The sequence below is a fragment of the Polypterus senegalus genome, chromosome 12 (assembly GCF_016835505.1).
Source record: "Polypterus senegalus isolate Bchr_013 chromosome 12, ASM1683550v1, whole genome shotgun sequence".
Lineage (NCBI taxonomy): Eukaryota > Metazoa > Chordata > Cladistia > Polypteriformes > Polypteridae > Polypterus > Polypterus senegalus.
In genome coordinates this window covers 73,626,298-73,649,431 of record NC_053165.1, presented here as the reverse complement: position 1 = coordinate 73,649,431, position 23,134 = coordinate 73,626,298, and the positions used below count along the sequence as shown (strand labels likewise).

General features: G+C 42.3%; 1 protein-coding gene across 1 annotated transcript in view; it reads right to left on the bottom strand.

Moving 5' to 3' along the window:
- rbm19 (RNA binding motif protein 19) overlaps nt 1-23,134 on the bottom strand; it is a 98,603-nt gene that overhangs the window by 60,663 nt on the left and 14,806 nt on the right. The window contains exons 10-20 of the mRNA XM_039772309.1: nt 22,785-22,915; nt 22,504-22,628; nt 20,260-20,356; nt 16,782-16,892; nt 15,613-15,813; nt 12,462-12,561; nt 12,223-12,383; nt 10,329-10,389; nt 8,907-8,986; nt 7,533-7,588; nt 6,081-6,197 (exon numbers count right to left, since the gene is read on the bottom strand). Coding sequence (XP_039628243.1) covers nt 6,081-6,197; nt 7,533-7,588; nt 8,907-8,986; nt 10,329-10,389; nt 12,223-12,383; nt 12,462-12,561; nt 15,613-15,813; nt 16,782-16,892; nt 20,260-20,356; nt 22,504-22,628; nt 22,785-22,915 — 1,240 coding nt within the window. The remainder of the gene's footprint in view (nt 1-6,080; nt 6,198-7,532; nt 7,589-8,906; nt 8,987-10,328; nt 10,390-12,222; nt 12,384-12,461; nt 12,562-15,612; nt 15,814-16,781; nt 16,893-20,259; nt 20,357-22,503; nt 22,629-22,784; nt 22,916-23,134) is intronic.

The window sequence follows — 23,134 nt, the reverse complement described above, 5'->3', positions numbered from 1 at the left end:
AAGAAAAAGGGGAAGTCCCGGGATGCTGCACACTCAACGCAGGAACTCTTAGAGCAGTGCGACCACATCTGCAGTCGAGTATAAACGGCCTCTAGTCTCCTCACCACCTTGCTGCCCATTTCCTGTCCTGGTCACCTTCTGTGTGAAGACCTCAAAATGTCCAAGTGGGTTTCTGTCCACTTTTTCCAGACATCCAAGAGTTCGCTGAACTTGGCGTGACTGTGCGTGGTGTGTGCATCAGAGTGTCATTTCCTGCCCTTGCACTTGAAGGCCCAATGAACAGTTAGATTATGGAAGTAGAATGGACAGGTAAAATAAACTGAGTAACTGTTATATATTAAGGCTTTAGCTGAAGACTATTTTGTTAGTGTTAGTTGCTCGATTATCCTTTTGATTTGTTAACAGCCATTGGTGAACGTTTTATTAAAAAAAGTAAATAGTTTTACTATCTGTTCATAACAGTTGTACAAATACATTCTTAAATTTCATTTGACAGAAACAAACAACAAAACCAAGCCTTGCTACAAACCGAGTTCAGCTGCAGCACCCCAGAGCTCCACTCATTTGAGGAGGCTGTCGCTTTGCACCACATTGCAAATACAATGGGCGGTCGGAAAGTTTGAGAGTCCACCTTATGAGAAGGACTTCGGAGTAGTAGTAGTGGACTGACAGACAGTGTTCAGAGGCCATTAAGAAGGCTGACAGTGTCAGGTTATATATGTGTGCAGTACAAGTCACAGGAGGTTCTGCTCAGGCTTTATAACACACTGGTGAGGCCTCCTCTGGAGTCCTGGGTGCAGTTTGGGCCTCCATAAAGACATAACAGCACTGGAGAAAGTCCAGAGAAGAGCGACAAGGCTGATTGAGGGCTACAGGGATGAGCTATGAGGAAAAAGTAAAAAAGAGCCGAGCCTTTACATTGATGATGAAGAGGAGGAGTCCTGACTGAACTGTTTAAAATGATGAAAGGAATTAGTACAGTGAATCATGACAGTGACTTTAAAATGAGAATGTTTCCCCTTCACATTAGGAAGTTTTTCTTTACACGGAGAACAACAGACACTTGGAATAAGCAACCAGTAGTGTGGTAGGCAGTAAGACCTTAGGGACTTTCAAAACTTGACTTGATGTTTTCTTTTGTAAGAAATAAGTGGACAGGACTGGTGGGCTTTGTTGGGCTGAATGGCCTGTCCTTGTCTCGACTATTCTGATGCTCTACGGCTAGGGCTGTCAGAGGGGCATCTGACTCAAGTGAGTGTCATAAGCATGAAACCCAAATGGCTGTCCAGGAGAGCTCCTCCATCATGGGGATCTGCAGCTGGACCCTTCCCGTGACTGTTAAGGACATCAAAAGGATAGAAAGCTGACACCACTGTCAAAGGAATACTCCACCCGAAAATGATGTTTTCTTTTTTTTATTTATGTTACTTACCCCATGTGATTTGTAGTGAAAGCTGATAAAATTTATGTCTATGAAGACCAACACTGACCAGCACAAAACTTGAAAAATCTCACATACCCCGTGATGCATAATCTAGACGTACGCTCACAATGTGCAAAAGGCATGCATTTATTGCTGGAATGTTCTTAAATAGATGCTTGTGGGATAAAATCAGCAAACACATTGGTCTAACGCTGTGCTTTTGAATTGAAGATCAGCCTCTCCCCTCTAACTGCTCCCTGAGCTTCAACATGGCAGACCACCAACAAATGACTAAATCTGTGAACTGCGATGCCACAACAATTTGCCACAATTAAGCCTGGACAAAAAAAAAAAAAAAAAAAAAAAGTGAACCTGCTTTTATCACCTGATCATCTGCACTAAATAAAAATCAAATTCTAAAATGCAATACGACATCCAAATACCGTACAATAACTAACGCCTCGATGAGTGACATTCAAGAACATAAAAGAATAAAGGCCAGTTAAGCGACAGTCGTATGGGACGAGCATCACCGGAGGACAAATGTAATGTGATTATTACCAGAGCACTGCGCTAAGTCAGGTGCACAGTTCACACGGGACTTTAATTTACCGCGGCTCCTCTAATTAATTTTTTTTTTTTGTAATATGGTGGGCTGCTCCCTGATGGGGGTCTGTTCTAGATGTGAGAGAGAAGAAAAAGCATCACCGATGGGAGACAAGGCGGCAACTGGCCTCTCCTCGCATTCGTCACTGCCATTTTCAGATAAAGGTCTCGACCATTTTTTTTTTTTTTTAAGTCCGTTTTATTCAATTGCTATAGGCTGATCGATACTGTATCAGAAAAATGGTTAATTATAAAAGAACAAAAGGTTATTTCAGAATTAGTTAGAAAAGTACTACATAAATGAAGCATAACTGTCAACGCTTACTGTTAAAATTCCCTTTTTTTTGTTGTCTTCATGGGTACAAGGGGCCCAGTTTGAGATGTGGAATCACCAGCAGTGAACAATTTCTGATTATTACAGATGTCTAAATTTTACAACAGAGAAGCACCGGTCATAAGAATGTTAACAAAACCCATTCTTGAAGAACTATGGTACTAGGGCTTAAACGTAAGAGGCCAGGCCTGTGTATTAATTTGATGTTAAAGTGCGAAAACAATGCAGTGCAAGCGTCATGTCCTGTGTTCTACACGCCTCAAGAAGTCCAAGAGTGACCCCAAAATCAGCACTTTGAAGTGGCTTCGTACGTTTAGGAGGTGACACCTTATGGTACACGGTGACAGCAGACCTTCAGATGACCAGAGTACTTCCGTCCATTACGCTTGTTAATGCCTGCCTGAATTTTGGGGTGAAGCCTCTCCTTTGCAGCTTTAGACACAAGGGGGTACCTAACACTGGACGGGATGCCAGTCAGTACTGGGGCACATTCACACACGCAAAGCTGGCTTGAAATGTGAAAAGAAATGAGGTTACCAAGAGAAAGATTCACAGAAAGACTTGCTGCTGGGTCAGGGACTTGAACCCATGACTCTGGAGCTGGAAAACTAATTAGGATTCTTTATCACATGGCTTCAGAGCAGAAACACAGACCCACCAGGTCTCAAAGAAAACGCTGACCTTCCTGTTATCAGTGCATGTTCATCTTAAGTTACTCACCTGGGCAAAATTGATTTTCTTATTTTCAACTTTTAAGCCATAATCAGCCGCTTTCACGGACGTGCCTGTTACCTGCTTGGCTGGTCTGTCCCAGTGCATCTACGAGACTCGCTATGCTTTAGCGATGATGCAGTGAGCAGACAATGAAGGGATTTTTTTGGAAATGCCTCACTGTGTTCTGCTTGGCAACACTCCGTCCCAGTGTGACACTAGACGTACTTTTTAGACAATTTCAACATATTATCTGCTTTTCATTCGGTGATCCTAAATTTCCTGCGTGGACTAAGCCATACACTACCGGTCAAAAGTTTAACAGCACCTCCGTTTTTTCAGTTTGACTTCAGATGTAATCAATTGAAATGCAACGAATGACCGAAAATGGTGAAAAAGTGAGCAGTAGACTGCCAGAGGTTTAAAATTTAAAGTTTATGTTAAGAAAAACCAATAAAAAAAAAAAAACTAAATAAAAAGGAAAAGTCAGGCATGGGCCTTCTTCAGGGAACAACTCATAGGTTACATCTGTGGAGGTCGGCCAAAGAGGAGATAGATGGGGGGAAAGCTGCTACGGAGGGACACTGCCTCCCCAAAGATGCCAGATGGTAATATCCCTGCAGCATAATGGTACCCCAGGTTCCTGCAGGGCACCATGGGATTTGGAGTTTAGCTTCTCAGCCCGGCTGGATGCCATGGGTGCTGCCAGGAGATGCTGCAGGGGGACTTGGAAACTCTTATCTTTTTCATAGCCCGTATTTTATGACTTCTTTCATCGTTTTGGAGTGTATCTTGCCTCTGGTTAGCTAGCAATACTTGTTTGTTGATTGTTTTTTAAAGTTTGTCCTGTTTAACTACCACATGGGCAGAGCTGCAGGGGCCAGCTAGTTTATATACATACATATATATCTCACTTGAGCTTCTGTAAAGTTTTAATTAGTATCTGTCTATCTTATCCTGCCTACTACTATGTCTGTCTAATCCTGTCTACCACACTTAAATATCTATCTATCGATGTATATAATATGGAAGGCGAAAACTACTGAGGACAGCGTTAGTAGCCCTTACTGTTTCTTGATGGTAGCCATTTATTTAGGTCCATTTTATCAAGAGGCAGGTATAATTCTCTGCTTTGATGTCAATACAGCTTTGCAGTATATTTAAAGTATTGAATAAATCGACACTAAATCATCTCAGTCATTTCTGAATATTGTCACTGGTAATGATAACAGAGACCTGTGGAGATGTCTGTGTACCTCAATATCCCTCTAGTCACTTCTAATGTGGATGCTTTCTGCAGTCCAAGGATTCAATTATTCAGCAAGCTGTCCAGTTTATTAATGTGTGTTTAGATATCTATTTGTCAAACCACACTAAACCAGATAACAAAGAAGTGGCATTCATGGTGCCAACCTGGCAAGGAGTTGCAGCAATTGTGGAAAGCAATCAGACACAGAAACTGCGGGCAGGTTCACATGTACCTCAGTGCCCCCGATTTCTACAATGCCATGTAAACCCTCTTTCCGGTTACAGAAGTCAGGTTAACATCTGTAGATTTCTCCTCAAATAACCCAAATGTGTGGCCATGTAAAGCCTTAACTGGGTGACTGTCTTTGCATGCCCGCTGTACTCGGTCAGCCTCCGCATGTATTTTTCTTTGTGCCACACTCGCTTTCAGCAGCCATGGGAAGAAGCATCCACAAAATACATTTGCAGAGGTCAATGAGCAGGCGATCGCATTATACATTCCTGTGGCCAAAATCAGTTGTCTCAATATTTCAGAAATTGATACATTTACATACTGAGGAACTGAGTATGCATCAATTCTCGCAGGCGTCATGCTTATTTTCAGATTCATGGCGGCCGATAACATTTAACATTTTTTTGCATGGTTTAATGACAACCAGAAGCGGACTTGTACATGTAAACACAGATTACTAAGACCCCCAGGGTGCTGCCTTAACCAGGTTAGGTTTTGCATACAGAGAGATAGCGGAGATGATGGATGGGACAGCCAGCTGTGACAAAAGGGTCACAGTTCAAAAACACAAACCTGTAAATACTGTATTTGCTTTCTTACCTTAACCCACTGTGCAAATATACCCGGGTGACACTGGGTACCACAGACAATGTCAATATGCATAGAACAGCTAAATGCTAAAAACTCTCAGTTTAACTGTTAAAAGGAGAAAATAAAGGTTCAGTGCCCATTTAAACGTCTTACAGCAAATCATAAGACACAAAGACGTTTCAGCCTTGGCACCCACTTGGACTATAAAGTATTTTTGAGAGTGGGTGCTAAATGTTAGACGAAGGTTAAAAGAGGGAAGTGCCGGTCGGTATACAGCATACAGTAAATCAGATATATTCCATTTTACTTCACACTCTATTATAATTCTGCCTTTGTGGTAAGGTAGATATTTCAGATAAGGAAGACCAAAGTCTAAGGTTAAGGCTGTGATACTCCCTGAATGTGGCACCATAGAGCAGCAAAGTGCTGCAGGTCCATTAGCACAGGGGTGGCACAGTAGGGAGGTTGCTATTGACGCCACCTGGAGTTGGCACATTTCCACAAGTTTCTGCGGGTGTTCCTGCTTCGTGGCAGGTTAGGCTCATGGTGACTTTAATTCATCCCTGCACGAACAGTTCTATGTGTGCCCTGTGAAGACTGCGTCCCATCCAAGCTCTAGGATGAGCTGCAGACCCCCGTGGCCCCTAAGATTTTAGAATATAGATGGACGTCATTTAGAACGGATGACTGGACTGCCACATTGTCCGTTTTCCTTTTTAAATACATCTTCCTCCTGCTTAACTCAGAATTCAGCCGTCCAATTTCATTTCACAGCTTCAGAGGACAACGCAGTACACGCAGCAGGCTTCGCTACAAATAGTTTTCAATTTCTCTCTTGAGAATTAGACACCATTTTAAGGCCTTGGGTCTTTAGTTCTCCATGTCTGAAAGTCATTTAGCCACTGAAAACATTGTAACATTAAAGTTGCTCTTACCTAAATAACTCCCGGATCTCACGTACTGTGGCCTGGAACGGAATGTTGCGCACCAGTATCTTCGAACTGGTCTGTTTCTTGGCCGTCTGCTTTTTCTTTGTTGACAAATCTGTAGGTCTGTCACACAAAAAACAAAGCGTTACAAATTCTCTCAGGTGACAGCAGAACATTCTCACACTCATTGAGCAATGCGGAGACTGATGGATTCTCTCTCTGGACAAACATGCAGTGCTTCTTAACTTGGCAACCGTTAATGTGTTATTGGGGTTGTTCTAAAGAGAGTTAAGATGGCACTCATGATTAAAGGCACTACACAAAAAAGACTAATCAAGTTCAGAGAAAGACAACTATCTCTAGGAGATCAGCAATTCCTTTGGAATTGTCAGCTGGTCTCTTCTCCCAGATTTTCAGTAATGCACTCCATCTGAGATCAGGAACGTTGGTACGCATGCATGAAAAAATTTCTCTCCGAATTCAGTTTCTGCTTGGTGTTATTAGTTATTTCCAGATATTTTGTGACCAATTAACTAAGGGCAAGTGACCAGAACATAACTATGTATTGTAACTCATTCAGTGTGAATGCAAGGGGTGAGTTAACAGTCCAGAGGAAGAAGAAATCCTGCCATTGGATAACAGAGAGAGAGAGAGACTGAGACGGAGACTTCTGGTCACTATGCAGAGTGGACAGTGAATCAAAGTGCACCCCACAAAAACTCCACAGTAACTGCTGGCAGGGAACGAATATTAAAATTGGAGCTTAGGTGACACTACACAACAGGGAACATAGCCGATAAGGCACTGAGACAAGGCGGCAGAGTCTCATAAGCCGTTAGGTGTTAAAAAGTGCTTATCTGGGGGAGGCCATTTTGGCTCTGCTGCCCACCAGCTGTGACAGGTGGCGCAGTGTTATTCCAGGGTATTTGTAATTTTAACTGAACATCAGAGGTTGGGGGTCATGATGGGGTTGTGACCTGCTGATTTGAAGAAGATGCAGAGGTGAAGCCCCTTCAGTAAGATGGGGTTTAAAATGGGTGCTTTCCCCAAAAGGCTACATGAAGGCAGGAGCCCAACCGCTGTCTGATGGGAAGAACAGAAGGCCAGAAACTCAAGTCCAACAAACACCAAAAGAAAAACCAACAGGAGGTCAGGGGAGAAGGCAGACTCGCTGCATCTGCTCACATAGGCCCATGCTTGAGAGTTTCTTTAGATTTATAAATAAAAAAAAAACAAAAAAAAAAACAAACAATGGATTCCGGACCATAAAACACACAATTTCCTAAAAATCCTGTTCTCTCGTTGTCATTCTGGGGTACTGACTGATGAGAGAAAAAGTGAATTTGAACGATTTTAGCGCAAGGCTTCAGCATCAAACTGTGTAAAAAGTGAAAGGCGCTGTTTCAACTGACACTCTGTAATGCATAAATCCTGCCCAAAACGTCAGCAAGTACTTACTTAGTAGCTCTCTCTGATAACTTCACTTCTAACTGATGATCGTCCACTTGGCAATGCTGTGGGAGACACAAATACAAATGTAGATAAACACAGCAGCCATCTGCACAGGGCGCGTTCACATTCAGTAATCCATACAAAATTATTTCTGTTGTGAATTTCACCTTGGGATTAATAAAGTATCTATCATCCCATTGGAATCTTTCCCACCTTGACCCTCATCATACTTTCCCTTCAAACCTTGCCATCTTCTCACCCGTTCTCTCCTTACTCCAGGCTGATCACCTGCCCCCAAAGTTCCAGCATGTTCTGATCTCCACAAGTCTTGCTAAGTTGATCCTGCTCCATTCAGGACAGACATGGCCTCTCCCTTTAACTTTGTCCGGCTCCTTCTGTCCCCCCAGCCCTCCAGCAGTCTTCCGCTATGCTGAAGGTGCCAAGTCATGTCCTCTTGCTTCTGCTCTGTTTAGCTGGTGTGTAGCTGAAACCTTTTGCTCCAATCTGATTTAGCTTGTTTGTGATATGAAGGATCTCCTCTACTGTGCTGCTTCTTTAGTGACATTTCCAGCTGCTCCCACTTCCACATCTGCTGGTAGAATCTGCTCACCCAGCATTTACATTTACTTTTGAACAGCCCGACCCTCCTGCTGCTTTTTTATCTCTAGCTACACTGGCACACATTCCAAAGGCACTTCCAGGGGCTTAGTTTCCCTTTCATTGTAACAATTTCAACTGCAATCTTGAGTTGTGCGCCTTGTAGACCACCTTGTGGTCACGCCATTTAACAGGAGGTCACACGGAGCTCTGTACCGACATAAGTGGGTTACGTCCTCAAACTGTTTAGCACAAGGGTCTTTTGGTGAGCAGCTGTGGTCACTGCAAACACCTCCTCCTCACAACCAAGGAGCTGGTGAAGCTGGGCAGGAAAGGTCACCAGCTATAGAGTGTCCTGCCTCAGGGTTGGACAGGTGGGCTGTCTAAGTGTTTAAAGAAAGACATACTTTAAAATATACAACCTCCTTACACACACACACACACACACACACACACACATACACTTATGAAGTCATTATCATGTAGCAGCCCATAAACTGAAGACTGATCCTGATGGTTCACAGATGTTTTCGGACTTCAGATTGCTGGTATTTGGTTCCTAAAATCTAAAATCTCTTTAGATCTATCAAATATGGATGCTGAGTCATTAGTCGTGTTTTCACTGCCCAGATATTTTACAATTCTTGTCCATCCAAGTTCAAATTCAGCCTTTTCATAGGTTTTAATTTTCAAAGGAGACGGACACCTTTGGTTTGCCAAGATGTCCAGACATGAACACCTGAGCACTTTGGCCAGAGCACACGTCAAGCAAGCAGACCTCACCTGGAGTTGGCGGAGAGCCTTCTGGGCAGATTCGGGTTTCTTGTACTCCACAAAACCATAGCCCATCGGCAGCAGGTTGCCTAGTGGGGGAGAAGACACAAGGATGAAAACTGGAAACAACTTTCCCAAGGTGGAAGATGTACGATGATTCACTTGATTTATTTTAGATTTGAATCACTTTAAAAATGTACAAAAACAAAATAGGAGCTAAAAATCTCAATTGAAACACTTAGAGATGCAGTCTAAGTGTAGCCCACGTCATTCTCAACATAAGAAAGAAGGTCAAAGCCCGACCTTGCTCCTTAAATGCTGCATCACCTCTCTTCAGTGCTCTTCCTCCACTAAATATTCACTTTAGTATTAATATCAATCAAAACAAACTGCCGCAGCTCCAGTCCTGAATAATCAAACCAAACACAACAAACTCATGACCACCAATATCAAACCACCGCCATTGAACTATAAAGCTGTGAACTCCCCGTTGTTATCGGGTCTCATCCCATAACAATGTGTTAGACAACAGAGAATCCTCCTAGTGTGGCCTGCTCATTTAGATTACCTTGACAAGGACTCCCTGATGTTAGTGGCTGCAGCTCTGAGGATGTCTTCATCACGGCCAACTACTTCCTTTTCTCTTTTACTATTCAACTCTGCTCACTGGACACAACTTTCCCAAAATGAAAGATGTCAGCTGATTCGTTTGTTTCATTTTAGAGTTTAACAGTAATTTGAATATCTCAAGTGTTGCTCAGTTTAACAAGACTAAAAGCGTCTTCATCAAAACAGCTACAACAGCAAAACGAGGGAAAATAGAACTTCCAACAGGTCAAGCCTGACTGCTTTCAGCCCTTTTTCCATTCCTTAGCCTATGAATTAGACCTGTCAAACTAGCAATGGGACGTCAGAAATCAGAAAATGGGGCCACAAGTTAAAGGTGTGGATAATTGGTTTCCAGGCATTAAAAACTGCGTATGTTTGTTTGCGAGGGTGGAACACAGCGGCCATCATGTTAGAGGAGCCACAGAAAAGCTTTGGTCTTAAAATGCTTCCTACATTGGTTCCATATGCTGAGTGAGTGAAGCACAATTGGGTAAGTATATTGGCGATAACTTGTATTTATTGGGGTACAAAGCAAGGAATATAAAGAAATGCTGCAGGATTTTATTTCTATTGCGGACCAAGCATGTGTGCGTTTGTTTGTGTCCATGTCCAGGTTTTTATAGCTTGTATGTTTGCTGCTCAGTAATAAAATTGAAAATTGGGTGTTGGCAGAACACTTTTATAGCTGGGGACTTCTCCTTGATTAATTTATTTATTCCAATCAAAACCAGAGAAAAGAAACAGAAGTCCTCGACATTTCACTAGGAGGACAGTATGAATAAATACACAGAGGGGTCTACAAGAGCACATAAAGGAACAAACCTGATCGGTCTTTCTTCTTGGAAATAGTGCAGCTTTTTATGACTCCACACTTTGAAAATGTCTGCAAAAAAGACAGCTTGTTATAACAAAAATGTAAATTGTATTAAACAAAATAAGTTTATTCAGTTTATATTTTCAACTTAAAGAAAATATGTATGGAATGGTCCAGTGTAAATTTCACCTTAGTGGTACTGCAGATAATAGCTCAACAGAAGATGTTACAATACAACTGATTGTGCTGTAGAATAATACAGAACCAAGTACATTAATTTATATAATATTTATTATGTACTAGTGTTGGATCCACACTAAAACTCAGACTTGGATATTGATACCAGCTTTCAGACCTTAGTGTTGGTACCAAATAACTGCAAATAATGGCGAACTCCAAAACCCCACCTCTCACTACGGCCTACCCGCTGTGGCACGCTATTACATCACACTACACGCCATTTAGCTCTTGGCAGTCGTGAAGTCACAATCGTCCTTCTCTGTAAAGCTCCAATCACATCGAAGCATGTAGTTTTGTTTCGTGAAGTCTATGAAATGGATGTTTTTCCACAACTTCAAAAGAGCGCTAAGACAAGTGACGGGGTGAGGGACCGAAAGGAGAACCCACGTTTACTTGGAGTATCCAAAATCGCCGGTACTGGACATTTTATAATGTGGCTGATTCGGTTCTCTTTCTTCCGTACCAGTATACACAAACAAACGTAGAGTAAAACTAACAGAACAAAGAATCAAGTGACCAACTTCCGTAATATTCAATTTGAAACTAAACCCACTGGGTCACATGACGCCAACAAGCTGCACCGACAGACAGATTGGTACGGTGGTGTCTTCAGGTCTCTGTGCAGGTCTACTGTGGTGCGTCTGTGTTCACCCAGCATGTGCTCTGGTAGGCAAACAAGCCGACAGTTACCTTCATCTAGTAATTTCTTTTGTGTGCAGCTATCGTTGGACATACTGTAGGTCAGATGGTTTTGGAAGGATTAGGGCATAACTACTGGAACAAAAATGACAGGCCTGCAACCTGTAATGACGCAAATTCGATGCAGTCTAGAAGTTAATGTTATACTTCAGTTTGTGTTCAGGGCTGATATCTCTGGACAGACTGGGATATACAGTAGTCATTCAGGAGTAGTCATACACAATGCAAAAACACGGATAATCTGAAAAAAATCCATTTTCATTTTCTACAGACTCGTAGACAGACAGGCACCAAGCTAAAATCAGCTTTGCTCAAGGTTTTCAACATCATAGAGAAGCAGATTTTGAATTTTGCCCCCCATCACTAAACTTGCATTTACATGGAAGTTAAGGATCCACACTCCTTCTGTCACTCCATGTCATAAATATTGCTCTGCTTTATTTTAATGATGTGTGGCATGATGGCACAGCAGTAGCACTGCTGCCTAACGGTAAGGACACCAGGGTTCACATCCTGGGTCCTCCCTATGTAGAGTTTGCATGTTCTCCTCATGTCTACGTGGCTTTCCACCAACAGTCCAAAGACATGCATGTTAGCTAGACTGGCAACACTAAACTGGCCCTGTGTGTGTGGGTGCGTTGGCCCTGCGATGGACTGGCAGCCTCTCCAGGGTTTTGTTACTGCATTGCACCCTATGCTAGTTGGGATTGGCAGACCCCCACGACCCAGTTCAGGACTGAGCAGGTTAGAAAATGACTGTCAAACTCAGATGCATGGTGGGAAGATACTGCCAGACATGTCTGATTCGCGGCTCTATAAAGCTCTGCATAAGGACTTCTAGTTGGCAGGTTTTATTGTTTTTCCTTAAGGTGATTTTTGTGCTGAATGAATCTATTTTCACATTGCAAGATAACACGCATTCACCCCTTCACTGCACTACTGCGCGCTCTCGGTCATGTCTACCTTCTTCAGAACATCTTCAGTTGTTGAGAAATTGAGATTCTTAATGAAGAGGGTGCACCCTGGTAGACTCTCATCTTCCTCTTCCTCCTCTCCTTCCTGTTCCTCCACACTTTCACCATGAGCGACTTCCTTTGTTTTCTTCTCCAACTCCTCTGCACCTTCTGAAAATGACATTGGTTACGTTTCCCATAAAAAATCATTTAAAATTAGACTGGGCCTTTTTTGGGTAGGCCGCTTACCTTGAGCGATGCCAGGTTTCTCTTTATCGAGTGGCCTTTGATAAGGTTCGGAGAACACATTCACGGGAGCCCACTCAAGATACAGTGGCACATGCTGGAACTAAAAACAGGAGTACAATCGTCAAGTGACTATGGGGAAAAACCCCACATAAAAGTACAGAAAAACAAAAATAAATATATGTCAGTCTTATATGGCTCAGGACAGCTGAAGAAAATACACTTGTGAACACTGGACCTGAGGAGATGTAGTGCCACAAAGAGACTGAAGCAGATCAGGAGAAGAAACAAAACTCACGTCAAGTTAGTTAACCACAAATCAAAACCAATCTATCATCAGTCATAATGCACATGGCCTTAGCCAGGAAATGGATACACAAAAATGTGCTCCGTAAACTCGGAGCAAGTAGGAAGACTGCCAACATCAGGTCATGTCTGAGCCTAGCCATGTTGTAGTTACTGAAACATAGTGGCAGCAGCCATAATAAAATACTGTATGATGTTGAGGGAGATCCGTCACCAGAACAGATTCTGCGCCATGATCAAGATGAGATGTTCTCACGAAGGTTTCTAATATTGTTAGCGGCATTGGGCACCATGGGTCACCCATTTGATCAGAAACTTTGCCATCTCCATTCTCCACTAAAACAGGACTGTTAAGTTACTCTTTGCCATCACTATAAACTACATGGAGTAAGTGCACGTCATTTTTGGGTGGAGCATTGCTTTACAATCAGAACTTACAGATGTGAGGCTACAGAGAGAAAAGGAGCTGCAGGTGTGGAGTTGTACTGATTTTTGGCCCCCTATAGATGGCCGCAGGTTTTTATTTCAGCCAAATCCTCAATTAGTCAGGCACTTTACCTTTAATTAATCTCCACCTTTAATGAGCTAACTTATTTCCCTCTTTACTTATTTTGCATTAAGAAAACAGCAATTGCATGAAATTTACATTTATAAGAAATTAAATAGTTGTATTGTTTGCGATACCTTTCAATGTTTAGTTCCGTTTTGTCATTTTTTATTTTAAATAGTTCTTTCTTAATTATAGGGACAGTTAAAGGTGAGCAGAGCAGACACGGTTGCACATAACAGCGAAACAGTGTTTACACACACACACAATTTGAAAAATTGTATTTTCAGAATCCGGGAGGTCTAAACCGCCGAGATTTATCAAAATATGGGATTTTTGGTGGATTCCAATACTTTCCCTATTCTTTGTATACGGGAAAGTAAAAAAGGGTTAAAAAGCACAAAGAATGGATTGTGACTCATGTAACGCACACACACTTATGCTCAGTTATTACTGAATGAAGCACGACATGTTTGTAACTTGTGGACTGATAAAAGAAATACATTAACTGGAAATAAAAATTTGCTTAATTAAAAAATGAAATTGCTTAAGGGGTGAAAACCTACAGGACCAAATCTAAGAACCACTGATTTACAGGAGTCCTTTTTGTACGAAACGTTTGGCTAATGCAACAGGGCTTACTGCCGCTTTGCTGCTCCCTCACAGACGGAGCACTTGTCATGGCAGTGTCATTTCAGGCTGCTGTCCTTTCTGAAGTCACTGAGCCATCGAGCCTTTGAACCTTTTCCACCAAGCCAAGCGGACACAGCTGCAAAGATAAAACTGGAGACTCAAGTAAGTAAGTTGCTCTTGGTCCTGTTTGGTGATGATGAGCTGGCGGTGCAGCTGCTTGTTTCAGGACATTAGATGATCATTAAAAGAAAAGCCGAGTGCCATTACCTTCTCATGCTTGAACGAGGCACAAGAGTACGAGTGCACCATAATGTGCATCACTTTCAAGATGCAAAGTCATGGATTAATACCCATTTTAACCAGAACATTGCCAAGGAGGAATTTCATCAAGTGGATACTTGCTGGCTTGACAAAATGCCTTCCCCTCCCCATATTTTAGTAAGTCTAAAGGTGGTCCTGCCTGAAATGCTGAGCTAGACAAATAAGCGCTACCTCGACGTACGGGAGATTTCATTCTGAGCTATGAAGTACAAAAAGTGAATAAACGTCCACTGCAAAATTAAGAAGGGGGGAAATTTATTTAAGTGATCTTGACTCTTAAAATAAATGAAAATCTGGTTAGGTTGGAGGTAGATTACAATTTGGACATTTTCAGTAAATGCATGTCACGTCTCTGCTGTTAAGAACATAAATTTGACAAACGAGGAGACCATTCAGTCCATCATTCCCATTGTTACTGGCCACATGTGTCCATCTTCTTCAATCAGAGGATATGGCAACCTTTACCACTAACCGAGGTAACCCTGTTATTTAATCCAGGAAGATTAGCAGAAACTGCTGACCTACGGCTCCACCAACACCAGTGATTGCAAACCATTTACTTATAAAAGTACATCTGTGTACAATAAAATGACAAAAACTGCATGTGATGCAGCGATTTGCATGCACTGGGCATGTGAGCGTAAGCAGGAAGAGGAAGTGTTCCCAATGCTACACATTCATTTGTAGTTTACGTTTACACAAAGAACAGCAGTGGCAAGTTTTTTTAAAAAATAATGGATTGAGTGGATAATGAAGTGGAATTGTTTAGGAGGAGGAACACACAAGTATACAATGAGCAAAGCAGCTAAGAAAACATATAGAGCAGGGGCCAATCAAGGAAGAGGCTTATAATAAGCACGAACCAATCAGAACACAATTAGAGTTTGTGATTTCAAACCTCTCCATTTTCCCCCTCACACACTGCAGCACTGATCCATCATTTTCAGAAACACACAGCTCTGAAGTGCACTTATCAAATGTCTCCGTTCTCAGTGGTGAGAAATCATTTGGGGTAGCGTGGACAATGGAGACTAATGTAGTAGTATGGACATAACCTAGCATTCTTATTGCACTAAACCGATAGTGATTGGGACATGATAGCAGAACACCACTGTACCAAGTTAAGAAAATTACAGGGCGGTTTAAGCTGCTGGCGGGTAATTGACATGTGCCAACCAGCAGCAGTAATTTGGATGTGCCCAAAGCACTGGCTTTTGATAGCATACACGGGCACGCACTGAAAGGAAGAACACAGACCTTCAGCTAAGCCCTTCACTGTCGTGATTACAATGTCGGACTGAATCTAGGCCTGACTGTTGTCCATAAAGTCAGCCCTGATGATCTCACCTTAGTGTATGCCAGTTTAGTGAAGGCGTGCTTTGCCTCAGTGGGCTCCAGGAATTCGATGAGAGCAGTCAGGCCAGCAGGAGGAAGCAGGACTCGCCCAAGTGTACCAAACCGGCAAAATACTGTCTCCAGCTCAGCCACCTGCACACCCGCTGGAAGGTTCTTCACCAGCAAGACCGTCTTACTACGGGGGTCTGAAGCCTGCAAGAGAAAGGAATGGGAATGACAGGAAATGTGTAAGCAGTAAAGAAGACACGTGGAACTTCAGGAGTGGAGAAGCCAAGAAAGAAAGTGTTCAGGAATATGCATCAAAACAGTTAGGGGGCTTTTTCTAAATATTAAAAAGATATAATTGTATAAGAGCTTATTGATTGTTAAAAATTTTCAAAAAGCACATAACCCACCTACAAATGCAATGACATGAGCAAAAACAATCAAATCACTCCAAGTTTGTGTCTTGCAGTTTGTTATAGCAAGGACCCCCAACAATCACCACGTACCACACCAAAAAGGACTTGTAGACAAACCACACATGTGTGCTGCAGATAAAATGACAGTATGGAGGAGCCACCTGTGCACTTCCCATCAAACAGATAAAATGTTTTACTGACCCATCACTGTAACTGCTGTAATGGTTATTGGTCATCTCTTCCTCTCACTATTTTATATCCCGCTCAATTTTTTTGTTCATCAGGCATAAAATATGCTTTCTTTATCGTTTGTGTCCCTTAACTTCAGATTTAACGAGTTATTCAGCTATTAATATAAAGGAATTGTTAACATTGTTCAAATCACATGAATTCTGGTATTTAAAGTCCTCCTTTGCATTAGTTGAGTGACCCATTTCCCATTTGTTTGTGGCCCACCATCATGTGATGTTCTGCCTACAGTAGAATACGAGTGAAACAGAGCCTAGGGGCCACACGCCATCCTGATGTTTCTTCTGAAGGCGCGTCACCAGAGACCCATTTTAAACCTACTCAGCCTGATATTATAGAAATTTAAGTACTAAAATGTGTCCGTTTATAGCTCATTTCCTCAAACATTTTAGAATATTATGAAAGCTAAAACCCAATTCACACATCGATTAAGATGACACAGCACTGCATTGTATCAAATGGCAAATGTCCATCAATGCCAGCAGGTTACATCCCAAAATGTCCACATACCTGGCTGAAGGAATCCAAGCTTACTTTGTTGTCAAGCAGGAACTGTCGGGTTTCCTGAACAATTTGCGTTTCTCCCAGTGCCACACGCACAGCCATACTTCCCTTGGCTTCCTGTAATGGAGAAGTGAGAAGGGAGTGAAAATAATTCAATGACTTCAGGCAACTCTCCACTTCGGTGTGGACCTCTTGCAGGGCGGCTGAAGTTAAGATCTCAAAGCACCTAACATGGGAGTTACGCATTTCACATTCACTGTCATTCACATCATATTTAACATTTTTATTCTTTATTATGTTTGACAGCAAAGCTGACCCAAATAAATCTTCTACAAAAGAAAAAAAAAAAAATGCAGGGTGAGGCGTATTTCATCAATGGCATTTCAAGAAAAATAAATGTAAGTCGACAGTGCAAGAGGTTTAAAAAAATCAATTTCAGGCTGCTCCAGGAAAACGTACATGGAAATAACGATATGCGTGTGTGCGTGTGTGTCAAAGCAGCAGGTATGGCAGCCCAGCATATCCAGCCACCTGTTGTCTACCTGGATACTTGAATATTAAATGGTGTTTTCTTTAACATAAATTGGACATAACAGCCAAGTGAGGAATCTAAAACTACACTGGCAGACCACCTCCAATTTAGCCCTGAGAACAGTGACATGTAATACAGTACATGCCCAGTGTCTGTGGGTGGGTGGCTTGGCCTTTAACGTGGGTTCTTCCATCACTTTCAGGACATCACTGGGTTCACAAGCAGCAGAGATGGATGGACTGGTTTGGCTTCTTCTGAATGCCACTGACCAGGGCCGACAAGAGAAGCTTCTTTGCACAATTCCAGTCTGCCCTATAATAAATATTCCACCATCTCAATGTACTGCCATTACTTTTAAGCCATTAAGAGACTGAGCCAGTAGAGGCCCATTTGGTGCCCTAGGCAGGGTTTTTTTGGGGGTGTCCATAGCTGGAAGTAAATTTTAGACTTCAGTTACATAAAATGTGCCGTTTTTTTTTTTACATGCCATAGAATATACACAGAGGGGCCCTAGCTACGTAACTGAAGGGGCACACACTACAGACACTAAGGGGGAAGTGTCATTGAAGACTAGAAGTACTGTTTGTGTGCTGTCACCTGAGGGGTGCCACCTATAAGAGCTAAGTGGCGTGTGCTCCATACAGAACACTATTTAGCTTTCGTAAACAGCATCCCTAATGGGCTGAGCGGCTCAGCCTGTAATCGCCATTGCTAATTTTGTGGCTGCCCATGTTGCCCGTGTGTAAAAACCCCGCTAAACAGGTTCACTTTCTGTTAAACGCAGGTGAGATATTCTGACCTTTTTGGCCATTTTTTAAATATACATGTTGGGGATTTCTAATGTTATTTTTCTCTCTCTCTATTTAAAGGCTGGTTATTTTTCCCCTTTATTACACAACCCCACTATTGTTTACTTGTGAGCTCCACTGTGCCCTGTTGCTACATCATCATTCCCATAGTCCTCTGGGAGTGCATGGCTTCTGACATCTTAAACTTCAACTTGACTTGAACCGTGGCATACAGACTCTATACATCTGAGGCAAGATTTCAAGAACCTTACTAGTAATTTTGTTTTGCTGTATTTCTGGTTATTTATCCTCTCGTCATCTTTTCTGGTAGAGCCACACGTATGAAGTTCAAACCCTTCATGTTTGCCTAAAGAGTGGTCTGTGAGTCAGCAGCTATGTATATGGGACACTCCTTGCCCACTCTGGGCTGCTTATAAATGGCGTCGGATGATGCCAACTCTGTGTGACATCAAGTTTCAATCCAGACTCTTCATGTGCAGCTTCAAGCTGGTGGAACACCATCCAGATTATTTAGGGAGTGTCTGAAGACTGCCTTCTGCTATGAATGTGTAATCAACAATGGCTTTGATGCAAGGCTCTTCGCAGCTAACATAAGAGTCGCTGGTCTTGTGTTTTCTCTGGTTTGGAGATCTTCACTTGTGATGGTCAATTTTGTAAACTCATCAGTTAACTTTTGATTCCAAACGTTCTAATGACTGATTTCTACTTGATTTTGTACAACGATCTGCTAAGCAAGTCCATGTTGGCAGTTCAACCTCCCAGCAGTAGATGTGGCTATACTGACACGATGGACTCACTCACGCTGCTTGTCGCTGTTTGGGCCCTCACCTCCAATCTCCTCCCAGCTGTGTGGCAATGGGGTTGTTGGAGGGGAACATGCAGTGTAGTAAAATGGACAAGTTCTGCATATTATCTTAAAAATGAGGACATTTTGAAAGGTGAAAGCCCAAGGTGCATTTCATTTTTAAACCAGGCATTTCTTGATGCTCTGGCTGGGTGATGGCCAGGTTGTAGGCCTCAGACATGATCTTCTAAAGTTGAACTTAAAGTAAAAAGTGTCAGTAAATATATCAAAACACAAAAAAAGCATTAGGTGGGTGGCTTTCCAGACGTGATGTCACAGTGGCCTTTTAGTATATGGATCTGGAGAGGAGTTAACAGTACTAAGCTAATATTACTGTGAAAACCCTGAAGCAGATGACACCAAAATAGGGCAACAGCACCAGGCAGTAATGGAGACTTTCACAAATCTTCTCCAGTAAAGACTCCTTCAGCCACAAATGAGAGACAGTGCACCTTAGTGGGCAACTAGGAACAAGGTGGAGAAGGACTAGACATGGTTAGCATTAGCTGTACAAAGCAGTGAGGAACTTCAGAGAGGAGTTCTGGGGCTGCCAAAGAGTCTTTACGCCTTTAATACAAATAAAGGAAGGCCTGAAGCATCACTCCTTGTGGTAATCGTGTTTTCCATCCTTGTTTGGTGTAAGAAGAGGGCAACATGCAGAAATAAAACAAGAAATTGAAACACCTGTGAAGACATCACAGATATGATGGCTCAACAATAAGTGACGCTTTTATGTGAGCAAACAGTAGATATGCTTAAGCTTTAAAATTACTTAAGTACTTAACGGACTAAACTAAAATATGGCCCCACAGACCAGGATGACCGTTTGAGGAGCTCTGACCTGAATGTGGGTCAGGAGAGCCCTCTAGAAGATCTAGACTTTCATGATTGTAGTCAAAATTCTTTTCTTATCTAATATTTACTGGTTTATTCCATTTTTCTTTTCATTTTATTCATTTACAAGATGCCCTCCCTCTTCAGTACAGGCCCATTCTATTGTTGAATAGTCAAAGTTGATAAAACCTGAGGAGTCGTATGTCACTTCATTCAATGGTCAAGGTGGTATTAAAAGTATGCCCTCCTGCTTCAAGTCACTTCTCGTCATTTGTACACTTACAGATTATTTGTGTCACATGTCAACTGTCAACACTCTGACAATGTTAATGTAGGAGACTTCACCAACACCTTCCAATCTCGCAAACAAGTTTCATTTTCACATCCCGTCTACTGAATGAAGGTCAAACACACAACAAGGGCCATTTCACAAGTCAGTCAAATACAGCGAGTGATGCTACTCACGTGGTCAAGAACTTGGATCTTTGTGGTGTTGTACTTCTCAGCAATGACATCCACAACCGCATTGGTGCCCAGAAACAGGGTGTTCCAGTTATGGGAGCTGAAAGTAAATTAACAAAGAAATGGTCACCTTGGGTATTTTGTTTGTAGTCACAGTTTAGTGTGCATTGTGCACGGACATCAAATGAAAGGGGAAGACGACGTGACTGAGTGTTAAACATCTCTCCTTTCCTTACAGTATAACCACAGTGACGCATGGAAACAGGATAACCAAAAACTAAAATAGAAATGACAATTACAGGGAAACCTTCTGCACAGTAGGTGCGCTCCCACTGCAGTAACTTTGCTGTCAGGAACCAATGTTGTGCGGTACCCTGTGGGCTCTGTACATTTTGTTGTGTTGTGCACCCAGCACACAAGAGGAACTCCAACCTTTATAAAAAATTAGTGATGTGCAATGAAAAGTGACGCGGTGAGAAGTGATGTAAATCCAGGAGTTCATGGAGGGAGATTAAATTTCTACAAAGTGATCGCACCTTCACGTGGGAGATCACTGCTTCGATGCAGAGTGGCGCAGTGCCATGTGATCACACAGGGGATGCCACACCCCCCCCTTATTGTTACTTCACAGGAGCATCTCCAGAGTATGATGGTCTGTGACCAAGAATAGCGTCCAGCATGCAAGACCATGTGTTGGTTTTTCCATCAGAACCACTTCTACTATTCTGTTTTACCTTTTCACAACACTACTTTGCACCGAGATTAATCCCCAGTTCAGCCAAACATGACTAAATTTTTTAAATAAATATTATTTCAGATGGAGGACTCCAATTCCTTTTGAATATCATCATCATCACACCCAAACATAATTAACAAGGCCTGAATCTCGTTTTCTGTCCATTTTGTTGCAATCAGCTCCATCAGTTCAAATCCTGTTACTGCCAGATGGGATACTACTCTGTTGGGCCTTTGATCAAGACCCTTAAGCTGAAAATTGCTCCAAAACTGATGTACTGTACAATGGCCAATCCTACACTCTGACCCCCAAAGCTCATGCAAAAAAATGACTAAGAGCCAGTCTTCAAAAGTTAAAGCTTTGAGTTAAACTCATGTTAGTGTTTGCTTCATTTGAAGAGAATATCGTTTTCTTTCATTGTCATAGACAATGATATCGTCTTTTACTCCCTTTAAGTTAATAAGTGATAAGACTTTCTTGCTATAACTAAGATTCAGTGTGTTAATGGAGTCTGTTGTTTAGAGCAGGTCTCGGTGCTAGCAGGGACTCAAAGACCCCTTTACAGCAGAGAAATGGGATAAGTGTACACTTTTCTGACTGTTTAGAAATGTTTAAGTAATTTAAAAGAAACGAAGCAAGATTTTTAAGCTTTAAACAGAACATTTCTTAAAGAACTTTTCTTTGTTGTATCATCCATCCATCCATCCATTATCCAACCCGCTATATCCTAACTACAGGGTCACGGGGGTTTGCTGGAGCCAATCCCAGCCAACACAGGCCGCAAGGTAGGAAACAAACCCACACACACTAGGGACAATTTAGGATCGCCAATGCACCTAACCTGCATGCCTTTGGACTGTGGGAAGAAACCCACGCAGACACGTGGAGAACATGCAAACTCCACGCAGGGAGGACTTGGGAAGTGAACCCGAGTCTCCTAACTGCGAAGCAGCAGTGCTGCCACTGCGCCACCGTGCCTACACAATTTTTTTTGTGTGAACTACTTTACTTTTAAATTTTACTACAGTTTTTGAAACAAAGACATTTGCTCTGTGGAATCATTTCACTGCGTCAATCTTTTGCCAGAATCCCATTGAGCACACTAAAGCTGCAGAACTTTGCTGACTTTGGGTATACTGAACACCATACTGAACAAAGAGAAACTACAAAGGGTCAGAGTTCCTGAGGTGGGAATGCTGTAAAACAGGGGTGGGCAAAGTCATTCCTGGAGGGCCGCAGTGGCTGCAGGTTTTTGTTCCAACCCAAATTATACCGAGCACACAAACCACGCAGTCGTTGATTGTAGGTGACTGGGCCAGAACTCAAACGCACTCTCCTGCAGTTGTGTGGCTCAGACCTCAATGTGAACTTTCTTACTTCAATGGTATGGTGAAGACAAACACGCTCCAGTGCTCAGCTAAGATGAACAACAATATTAGGAAGGCTAAAGCCTTTCAAAGCCATGCTGGGAACTTGACTATGGCGAGAGTTAAGAGTCTGGGACTGCTCACCTGCCACTGGTTGCTTTCTCCTTCAGAGCTTTTTGCTTCTTGTAGGAGGACACTGCCAGGTTGCCAAGGGTCTCTTCTGCTTTCTCTTTCTTGATTGTTGAAGGAATAAGGTGGATCATTCGGCCCTAAACAGAATTAAACAACACAGCCAGTCATATAGTATGGAATATGTACTTGGACTCAGAACGCTGCTTACGACTCAAACATACAAAAGCACAAAACATGCGTACTGGCAAATTAAGCACACCAGATAAGCCAATGCTCCCGTCGACATGGCCTACCTGAAATACGTGTCCGTCAAGCTCTGCAAAGGCCTGCACAGCATTCTCAGGGATCATGAAGGTGACAAAGGCAAAGCCCTTCGGCTTCTTGGTCAAGTGGTCTATAGGGAAATGGATTTCTGAGATATGGCCTGCATGAAAAGAAACCATTTGTCTTTACTCCAGCAGGCGTTTTAAAACATTTTAACACATAAAAGTAAGACTTGTGTGGACTGTCTGGGACCAAATCCTACTGACTTTACAAGTTTGTGTTGCATTTCAACCTTCATACTTTCTTCACCCATTTGTGTAGTACTTAATCTTCATGGCACCGCTGCTAGAATGTAAAATACGTCCAACGGTATACCTTT